Source organism: Dysidea avara, chromosome 2, assembly GCF_963678975.1.
Source record: "Dysidea avara chromosome 2, odDysAvar1.4, whole genome shotgun sequence".
NCBI classification, from domain to species: Eukaryota; Metazoa; Porifera; class Demospongiae; order Dictyoceratida; family Dysideidae; genus Dysidea; species Dysidea avara.
The window spans coordinates 16,711,977-16,723,272 of NC_089273.1; the positions used below are offsets into that span (position 1 = coordinate 16,711,977).

The 11,296-nt window shown below is 37.7% G+C and overlaps 1 protein-coding gene across 1 annotated transcript; it reads right to left on the minus strand.

Annotated features, from left to right (window-relative positions):
• Positions 1 to 2,501: 2,501 nt before the first annotated feature.
• On the minus strand, positions 2,502 to 3,941 carry LOC136247871 (zinc finger BED domain-containing protein 4-like). Its single transcript, XM_066039691.1, has one exon. It carries the CDS (start codon positions 3,939 to 3,941, stop codon positions 2,502 to 2,504), a length of 1,440 nt encoding a protein of 479 aa, XP_065895763.1.
• Positions 3,942 to 11,296: the final 7,355 nt, after the last annotated feature.

Genomic DNA, 11,296 nt, shown 5'->3' on the forward strand with positions numbered 1-11,296 from the left:
AACTCGTCTGTAGTTCACCATAGTTTGGCATGACAGACGTTCATCGTGTATTTTGGCAGGTTTAGGTCATAACCTACAATCGGTTCTATTGTGACACATGGTGAAGTATTTCCATGATATCTCCAGGACTTGTCCTTTTACATTAACAAATGTAACAGCAACGTTACCTTCTCCCAACCATCATTGAAGCATTTAGGTATGTGTATAAAAGCAATCCAGTAGTAGAACTCATATTGACTGGGGTGATTGACCACTCAGCGCAGCAAGGATTATCATCATTCAACGGCTTGGGTGATTAATCATATTGGTGTGACCACCACGGGCTATTAGCCTGCACTAGAGCATGTGGGAAACAGTGCTTTATTGCTCATAAAGAGTGCTTTATTGCAATAAAGCACTCTTTGCGGTGCAATAAAACATTCTTTGTGGGCAATAAAGCACTGCTTGTCCTAAAGAATACTTTATGAAATGTAAAGTACACTTTTCCTTTGATCTCGCCCATGCAAAGTTCAATAAATGCTGATAAGGGATAGTTGAAAAGAATAGTATAACAAATTTAGTAAGCTAGATAGTCAGTTGGTAAGTCAGAACTACTTATCCACTTTCAACCCTGTAATAAAAACTATTGGGTTACTCATTTCCAATATGAAGCTAAGAATCATGAAATTTGGTAAAACAGGAGTGCATGCCAGATCAGCCCGAATGTATTTCGCGGACTAAACTCACGGACTGTGATTGCAGACTGGACTCATGCACTGAGCTGGAAACAACTTTTAAACGATAATCCAGGCATTATCCATCTCTTGCAACACTGTAGACACTATTTTGAGCTACAACTGCTGATACTGCTCTTCCTTACAAATCAACCAACTAGTACGCACACTAATTAATTAGAATACACTTACGATACACGAGTACTAGCAGTGATAAAGCGTGATAGAGGCTATTGCTGTAATACAGATGTTTTCCTTTATTGCTTTAGCAGTGCTAGGGTTGTAGAGATGAGCCAATAATAATTCTTAGCAGGGTAGCTATAGGTGGCACCGCCCAGTGGGAGATGGGGCTATGCACATAAACTGGCTCATCACTACAGACCTAACACTAGTGCTAAGTACTGGAGCAACAAAAGGAAAACATCTAAACTACAACAATAGCCTCTATCACACTTTATCACTGCTAGTACCTGTGTATCGTAAGGGTATTCTAATTAATTAGTGCATGCGATAGTTTGTTGACTTGTAAGGAAGAGCAGTACCAGCAGTTATAGCTCGATAGTGGTGTCTCCAGTGTTGCAAGAGATGGATAAGGCCTGGATTATTGTTTAAAAGCTGTTTCCAGCTCAGTGCATGAGTCCAGTCCACTAAATACATTATGCCTAAAAGATCACTTTTGGCAAATCCAGTGAACTATTTCATGAAGCAGTCAAATTTTATAAAACTTCTATAGGCTACAATTAAATCATATACTATTTATTGAGCGGTTTTGTAAATACTCATTGGGTTAGTTACCCTTAATGGGCCTTATATATGTATGTATGTCAGGGACGGATCTAGGATTTTTAGAAGGGAGTTTCCAGCGGTAGTAAGACTGAGATGTGGGGGTCTGGACTGAGATATGATGCTGACAGGTTTTAGTTTTCCAATGTTTTAAATTATTTTAATGAAACTTGCTGTTTAAAACCTTCTGAAAGTTTCTGATTTATCAATGCTCACTAGCATTTAATATGTCATGTTTTCACCAATAATTATGTAGTTAGTTATGATAGATTGGTCTACTGAATCTTTGTGATTAGCGTCAAGTATTTAGCTAGCTTTATAGCTAGTCAAGGGCGTTGTAACCGGGGGGGAGGGGGGGGGGGGGATGGCCTCACACTACTTTCAAAAGCATGTTTTAGCCCCCCACACTTTTTTGGCAAAGTAGCCAATTAGCCAGAGCTATATACTTACACACACAGAAATACATACCTCCATACAAGAAGCCATACAACCATTACGCAAAAGCACTCTGCCACTCTCTGGGGTATGGAATCACCAGTCCACCGCAACTGTCAAACCATTCACTGTAGCCTACTGTATTAAACACAAAAGCGCCTGTAATTTTATTTCTGTTACCCGTATGCTTGTACGTGATATCTGTCATTCAAATATTTCCTGGATCCCATTCAGTGAGAAAGTTTAAACAGTAGAAAGAGTGTCACATCCATGGAATTATATGATGTGAGAAAGATTTAACTCGAATTGAGGGTGGTAACAGATCTAAGAGGGCAGTCTCACTGTAGTGCACTAATTTATGGGAGTTGCAGATTAGTGATGTGCGGTATTGGATTTTGGCAGTCGGTATTTTTCCGGTACGATAATTGCTGTTAATCTTCGGTATCGGTATCAACATCAGTATTATTATATTGTAATAATTATATTTAATGTGTGAATTGCTATTAAAATTAATTGTAATCATGTAATAATATAATCATGGCATTGTCAGCTGAAAATTTCAATCAATAACTACAAGTTCTTGTTTAGAAACACAAGCTGGTTAAGGTTTTCTCCACTTAAGCGAGATCTTCGTTGGGAACTAATGTACCCGGCAGCAGAAAAAAGTCTTTCAGATGGAGTTGACATGGCTGGTATTGCCAGGTACTCCCTTGCAATCCTTGCCAAGGTAGGGAAACGGCTCTTGTTTCCCTTCCACCATGCTAAAGGATCCTCCTTTCTGTCGATGTATTCGGCACTGCAGTATAATGACAATTCTTTTTCGTCTTTGTCTTGATTAGTTGATAAATCAGTAGATTTCTTCTTTTTGAGTTCATCAAAACTGTACCATAAACATTTCATTTTCTTGATGGGTACATCTTCTTGATCATCATTGACAACACTTGCACTGCTTGTAACTGAATCTCCTTGTGTAAGTGCACGCATAATGGAAAGAAGTAATCTTTTGGCTCTGACTAAAGCAGCACTAGTAAAACAGACTTCCTTAAACCTGGGGTCTAATAAGGTACATATACTGTAAATTCTGTCTTCTTCATAATTTAACCATCTCCGTTCAATTGATGCAATTAAACCTACAACCACTTGCTGGCTTTCCTCAGAGGTAGGAACACTACTTCCTTGGCTTTCTGGGACCTGGGTTTCATCATCATCGGGGACTTGTGTCTCATCATCATCAACTATATTCTTGCGGAGCTCAAACAATAAGGCATTCGGCAAAGGGATTATGTTACTGCAACACACTCTCTGCTCAGCGCTAAGCTCCCATGTGGCTTCTTCCAGTGGTTGCAGGATTTGAATAAGTTCACTCATCATGCACCATTCAGCAGTAGAAAGACTCACCCTTGGTCCTGCAGATGAAGCACACATTATAGTGATTGCGGGTTTTTGTTCCAAAAGTCCGGTAAGCATGTAATAGGTGCTGTTCCATCTTGTTGGGCAGTCTGAAAGTAATTTGTGTTTTGGCAGGCTCAGATGTTCTTGGAGCTCTGTCAGTCTTTCTGTACCTTTAGTTGAGTGATTGTAAAAGGCTACAATAGCCTTGGTTGATTTAATCATCTCTCGTATTCCTGGGGACATCTTAATACCATCATCAATGGACAACTGCAGAGTATGACCGAAGCAATGCCACTCACCAAGGCGTGATGCCAGGTCCATGTTAGAAGCATTATTTGTTATTACAGCAGACACTGCAGCTTGGTCAATAGTGAAATCACGAAGAATCTGTTTTAAACAGGAAGCTATATTCACACCAGTATGCCTTCCTGTGAAGGGTTCAACTGCTAGGCACAGTGACACAAGTTCAAAATCTGTTGTCAAAAAATGACAAGTTAGTCCAAGATAGGCATCGTTAGTCTCTGACGTCCACATGTCAGTTGTCAGAGCCATCTTGTTCTTGCTTTGCAGTACATCACTGAGCTTTGATTCAACTTCTTTCCTTGCCTCCTTGTACATAGAAGGAACAATAGATCTTCAAAATGTTGTCCTGTGGGGAATCTGATAGTGAGGTTCTAATTGTTGCATCAGCTCTGAAAATCCTCTATCCTCAACAAATGAATATGGCTGAAAATCATGGATCATCATACCAGCAATTCCATTTGTGATTTCTTGTGTAAGGTACTATTGCTATCCAACTTGGCTTTTTTTGCAGCCATACCAGGTAAGGATTGCTGCTCATGTCTCTTCAGCACACTAGACTGACTGCTTGATTGTTTACTTTTGCGCTTTTCATCGGTTTTCCGTCTCACTTCCTCATATATTTTAGAATGCTTTGTCTTCCGGTGGCTCATTAAGTTTGAAGTATTTCCCTTCACAACTTTAATACCTTTTCCGCACTCCTTACAATTGGCCACGCGGTGAGATTCAGTCCTTTCCAGGCATTCCTCCGTCTTTTCAAAGTAAAGCCATACTGCACTCTCCTTACTTATCCCTTTTGCATTCACTGATTCTATAATTATAACATCCCGCCCAACCTCTTCCGTCACATCTTCAACCTCGTCTTCGAGATCCAATTCTGTATTAGATGCCATTTTCAAGCGGCATGTGTCGTGGTGCAATACAATAATTCAGTGCAACCCGTGAGGATACGCTAGCGCAATGGCATTGCATGCAGCGGGCAGTAACTGCAGTAATATACTAACTACCTTACCGAATCGAAGGATCATCAGAATATCGAGAGTCAGCGGTACTATCGGTATTTACCGGATTTGATGATTATATTGATGCAGCGATATGTATCGAAATAAGTATATTTCAATACCGATATCGAGCCAACCACGGTATATCTACAACTACCGAATTATCAATATATTTTTGGTATACCGCACATCACTATTGCAGACTACTGGCAATCTAACCAGAAATTATGAAGACTTTGGTGAAGTTGATTTATCAAGTAGTCTAAAGAGAAACATACAACGACGCTGAAAATAAAATTGGCCAACCATGAATGCAGTGTGGTAATCACGTGATCTACACTCAACACTTGCCAGAGCAGAAATCCTGCTTAAAGGTAATGATGTTTCACTTTGCAGATAACAACTGTTAAAGTTGTAATCCTTGCAGTGTGAAGTATACGTAAAGCTAGCATAAAAGAAGACCTTCGCATGACCATGATTTCTCATGTGACATATACATACATCGATCATGTGCAGTAGGTGTAGAGGAGCATAGCAGCCATTAGCAATATAGGGAGTGAAGAGATATAGCTATGCAGTATAGGTGTAGGGCTATTAGCTAGTGATAACATACTCCACAACACATTTATATAAATGCATGTGTACAGGGGCTGATCTTCTATCTGTATAGGTGTTGGATCAGTTTATGGTTAACTGGTTATAGCTATCTTTGCCCCCCCCCCTCCCCCCCCCCCCCCCCCATTCTGTATATCGTCCCTACGTCTTTGTAGCTAGCCATGTTCAACTCTTTGCTCCTTCATAGATACTTGGCATTTCTGCTTCATTATCACAATTACCATCACAATAAATCCTCTTCTGTATGCTCTGTAGTCTTGGAAGGTTTACTGCTATGTCAATAATAGGAGTGGAGAACAGTACTCTAACTTAACCGAACAGTACTCTAGCTAAGTTGTGGGAGGGGGGCTAACTCATATGAGGTGGTTAACATTCAGGTAGTATCTAAGAATCCCACCTTAGTGCACAAATCACAATATTAGGACATATATGCCTCACAGGAAAAATTTGAAAGTTGTGATTGAATTTGAGAACAATTTCAGTGGTGCATGCACACATGAATACAGTATTCTTCAATGACTGTCATTAAATACTGTACAAGTAGGTATCAAATGAAAGGCCTTTGAACTACACACACAAATTTGTAAAGATACATCTCTAACTGCAGATAGGTTTGAATAAATTGCATCCTAAAAGTAAATAAATTGCGGAACTAGCATATTGTATGTTCTATTAGAGCAGATGACTGTTCTATTAGAGTATCATACTCTCAAAAACACTTGAGTTTTATTGCAAGAATAGTGAAAATATCAGTTAACAGATGAGCATAAGTGAGTCAGTTATTATAACAAAACATACAAAGAACAAGTACACAATTACTAAGTTAAGAAAAAGACAGCAACAATAATTACATAGGTAACAGTAAAGAGCACAGCAAAGCACTAGGACACAGTAGAGAGACAAAATAGAACAAGGAATATAGTTCCAAAGGAAAATAGTATTCACAAAAAATGAGAATCTGTAATAATTGAAGATTGAATTCAATGGAATTAAACAGAGTGAATGGCTTATTAAAGGTGAATTCTTAAATTGAACTGATTCCAGTGGCGATAACAACTGATAATAATATATAGTAGGTACAGAGACAGGTAATTATGGCAAGACTAATAGAAAGGTTTCAAAGCTTCCTAGTTCTGTACTACACTCAGTAGATGATTTCGACAAATTTCTGATGGTAGGGGTCCAATGACTACCACATACTCATTTGTTGCACTTGCTCCAAAAGTAACTGATCATTGGGAGTATGAGGATTCCATATGGTGTATGCATATTCCAGTTGAAGTAATAGCAGTCCAAAGTTGCACCGCGCAGATTAAAATGTTTTAAATAATTTAGTGTCCTAGTAGCCTTAACTGCAGAGATTTTGCAGTGATCTGACCATGATAATGATGAAACCACCAAGATATTGGATTAGAAAGGTTATACGGTATTGCACTTCTTAGAAATCAGCAGTACAACTACATGTTAACACGAAGCTGCCAGCAAACAGCCCACACATGAACACTCTTCAAGTCCTGCACAGTCACTTATAGAATAAACCTCTTTATACAGGGCTACATCATCAGCAAAGAGCTAATAGTAGAATGTCACACTACTTCCTGAATGTCATTCACAAACCATACACCAAAGCTGACAGGTAACAACTGAGAATGTGATCTGTTTATTACAACACTCTGAAAACAACATGTTAGGAAAGAACAAACCCACTTAAGAAGCTTACCAGATATGTCAGCCTCTTAAGAAGCACAGAGTCAAATGCCTTAGCAAAGTCCAGGAAAAGGCAGTGAACAGAGCTACGATCTTCTAAACACACCACAAGGCGAGTAATCTTGAGGAACTTGCTGAAAGTAACGCTGCTTGAACTGTACAACAGTGGACCATATCAACTTGTAGATTGACAGAAACATCTTCCACACGACTAGAGTCCACAGCGTTTACAAACCTCAAAGATATCTTTTTCTCTAAAACATTATGTGAATTTACACACTTATGTTTAAACCATTCTAACTTAGTAGAGGAGAACTAGAATTGGTAAAACTTGGACACCATTGTATTCTTTGTGATCGCAGCATTCTGAAAATCTTAATTTTACATCTTTGTGACCTTCCATATGCATGTTACCAATTGATCAATATTGGCAACCACTATAGTAGCTTTTTATGCGGATGTTGTGCATGTATTTTGTAAAATTTTATTTGGCATTAAGGGTTGAATACATAGCTCAGATCATCAGAAATCACCTTACTGGAATTATCTACAATGGGAGGTAAAGGAGGTCGATGACACTTCACAGAATTCACCCAAGCCCAAAACTACTTATGATGCAGGGCTGGCTCTGGCCAAATTGGGTTGGGTGTGCCATCCATGGTTGGTGTTAGGTAGTGTGTGAAGCACACTCAGCATGCATAGCATTAATTTATAAAAGATAATGTCATGTGAATCCTGAAGGCATGCTTAGATAACTACCTGATCGAGAACTGCTCAGGAGGACAAACTAGAAACATACACTGATTTGTGAATTACAAACCTGCGAGTAACCCAAGTGAAAAAGTCTCTGTGCCATGCTTTAATTAGACTATTACTATCAATTGTACTATCAAAACAGTTGGATGTTACAGTATGTCAAAGAGTAAGTACTTATAGCAGAAGAAGGGTGAACCATACTCTATACATACCTCTAACCATGAAAGGCAACAGCAACCAAAAGGTCACCCCTGGCTCAGATGGAGAAGAAGACCTTTGTGAAGTGCACAAACAAGATGCCCATCTACTTGTTCACTGTGAGCGTTGTCTAGTTTGGCATTGTCTTGACTGTGCCAAACTTACTGAAGAGGTAATGGATTTCTTAGAGGGTTACAATAGCCTGCACTGGTTCTGTAATCTGTGCAACCCTACTATGACTAAAACCATCCAAGCATGCAAACCTTCCTTGGACACAGCAATAGAGACTGAGACTTCCTCAGAAACTATCCATTCTTTGATGAAGAAGACAGTGGATAGTTCTGTTAATCAGCTGAACAGTATGATGGAAGAAGCAAAAGAGCAATTTAAACAATTTTTGAAATAGGTATCACAGCAATCTCATGTTACGGATATACCAGAAAGCATACCTGAATCTCCACAGGTACTCAACAATGCTCAACACGTTGTTCGGATAGTGGGTAATTACTTTGATAGACAACAAAGGAAATCCAGTCTAATTGTCCATGATCTTCTAGAAAATTTAAATGATGAAGAGCTAGTGAAAGACATTATTGAGAAGGAACATTGAGTTGGTAGATAGGTGTGATATTGTTAAAGTGGTGTGCCTTGGACAAAGCAGAAAGTCTAGATCTAATACTTAAAGTGTACCCGGTTAAGAATAGTTTAGCCATAACAGCAGCACTTATACATGCGTATTTGTATGGCTTCTCATAACATTATATTTTTTAGCACAGGTAAATAGAGAGACCTTCTATTTGAGTATCTAGATCACTGTTAGAGTAATAGAGCAATCAGAGACTCTTCTACTAGAAAACTTCGATATATCGATATTTTCTAAGTATAGTATCATATTGTGATACTTATATGCTGTATTGATATATTGCCATATCAATATGTATTGCAGATCCCTACTAGTAGCACAATGAAAATATGTAATAGTAACACATTTTCTGGTAGGTAGTTGAAAGGCTTACTCGAGATACTCTAATACAACAGTCACCCTCATAGATCAGTAACACATGTATGGTGTACGCTATAACAAAAAACCAAACAAACAAGTATATTACAAATTATTAATTTCAAAATGAAGTAGGGATACAAGCGATAAAAATAAATGATGATGTTATAGCATAGCTTGGTGGGAAAATCCCTACTTTGGAATTTAAAAAAATGATTGTTCTAACATGCCATGTAGGGATTTTCCCACTGAGCTATGCTGTAATACCATCATTGTTATCTCTTGTTTCACTACTTTTTATTGCTTGGATCCCTACTTCATTTTAAAATTTCTAATTTTAAATATACTATTGAATATCATTTAAACCCACAATGTAAAGTGCACCTTGCTCAGAGGTTTGTATGTGACCCACTGAGCAAAAATCCAACTGGTTCACATTTTCCTTGAATGCCATTTTATGACTTTTTTGTTGTCTAGTGGAAAGCACCAATAGGTTGCTAATTTACAAGTTTCAGCCTTATCTGGTGAGTACTTTAGAGTTATAGTGATAGACAGCAAGAAGAGTAAAACAGTCCATTGTACAGTGACTATACAAAATATAAATGAGAGGTGCATATTTAATTTAATTGATCGTAAGAACAAGTTACAGAGGTGGGACTTGTGGCATTGCATTCACTGTGAACTGGAGCATTCATTAAGGCTGTTAAAGCTTAGAAATGGTAATGATAACATTAAATTTTACCGCACTGTAAAGAAACACACATAGCTTTGTGGTACAGAAATAAAACAAAGATATTCAAACTCTTCATGAAGAGGTAAATCAAGTGATGTATTGGATATTCTAATTCAAGTCTACTTCCATTGTTTACTGAAGTGATTACAACGTGCGTCAAATTATTTTTGTAGCACGCATTTTTTACCCAACCAAAAGGCATTATACAAATAATGTCCTGACCACAAATAGGATAATATCAGATGTATATACCAAAAATCCTTTGATCTGCCTATGTAAAGTGTTACAAACGTTAGTAGTACAGTAGGTGATACATACATTGTACATAATATTTCTTGTGTGTACTATAAATAAGGTGTCTGGATCTGTGAAAACCCTAAATTCTTTATCAGGACTGAAACGATCATGGCTTTTTAGTATTTGAGTACTCTCTAGAGTTAATGATCGAGTAGTCATGAACACTAGCTACTTGTAGTCATACCAATGTGATGGTTTTATACTGACTTTAAGCAGTTTACAGCTTTTCCAAGTAACAACAATGATACACACACTGTAGTAGAGTATTAATGTTAGTGCTCCTGACAAGAAATTATGCCAATCAAACTCCATAGCCTTCATTGTGTTACTCCCTGATGGCAAATGCATCATGTGAACTGGGTCATGTAATCTTGCTCGAGTACAAATTTTACAATCTGAGTATCAAATTCTTTCGAGCATTTGCAGTAATTGTTTTAGCCCTGTTCTAAATATTTATAATCTACATAGTCAAAAGTATTCTCTGGCCTACAGAGTTCAAAAATCTTTATTTCACTGTAGTAGACAATGGATAGATAAGTTAGAGCCAGAGCGTTTGTTTACACCAGGTCCAAGCCATAGTGTCTTTCTTCACTGAAATCACCTTTGTATGTAGTGAAGAAAAATGATACACAACAAACTTATCCAACAATCAATTCATGTCAAACATGGTGTAAATTTTAACTCTGTATAGTACTGTGTAAGTTACTACTGTTTTGTAAGCACCTGTAATTTATTTTCCCTATACTTCCACTACATATCAATCTTTCTGTTGTTGCTACATTTTAGGGTAGTAACTCCAAAAGTTATTGACACATGAGACTGAAACTGTGCAAATAAGATGTTATCAGGTTTATATTGTTAGACCAGTTCTTCACCAAGAATAAAGTATTCAAAAATTTACAGAAGCTCTATTTTTTTCAATTATAACCAACGCATTAATTTTATACTGTAAAATTAACGTAGGCAGTTTTTTTGCAGATCCAGTCACACATGCATAGACTTGTTTTGAAAATAATGTAGATTGTATGTACAAGTGAATTGACAGTGAAGGCATGGGGAACCCACTTTTTACAACCCATTCACAGCCAAGACCACTCACTGAATTGCTGAATGGCATCATATTAACCAGTCAATACACAGAACTACTTAGTAACCATACTTATACCTGCGTAACCTACATAAATACTCACTATAAACTAAGGAGGTCAACTATGTTGTTTTTGTTTACATAACAGCTGCAGTGACCGCAACAAAGTTATCAAACAACAAAGTCTAAACTTCAGTAAAAACCAGCCTGAACAAACAACAGAATTCCAACTAACTATTTACTATGAACGGGAATTAGACTTGACACCTTAGCTCACTC

Excerpts from the sequence above, each read along its gene's own strand:
- LOC136247871 (XM_066039691.1), bottom strand. The coding sequence starts at position 3,941 with ATGTACAAGGAGGCAAGGAAAGAAGTTGAATCAAAGCTCAGTGATGTA.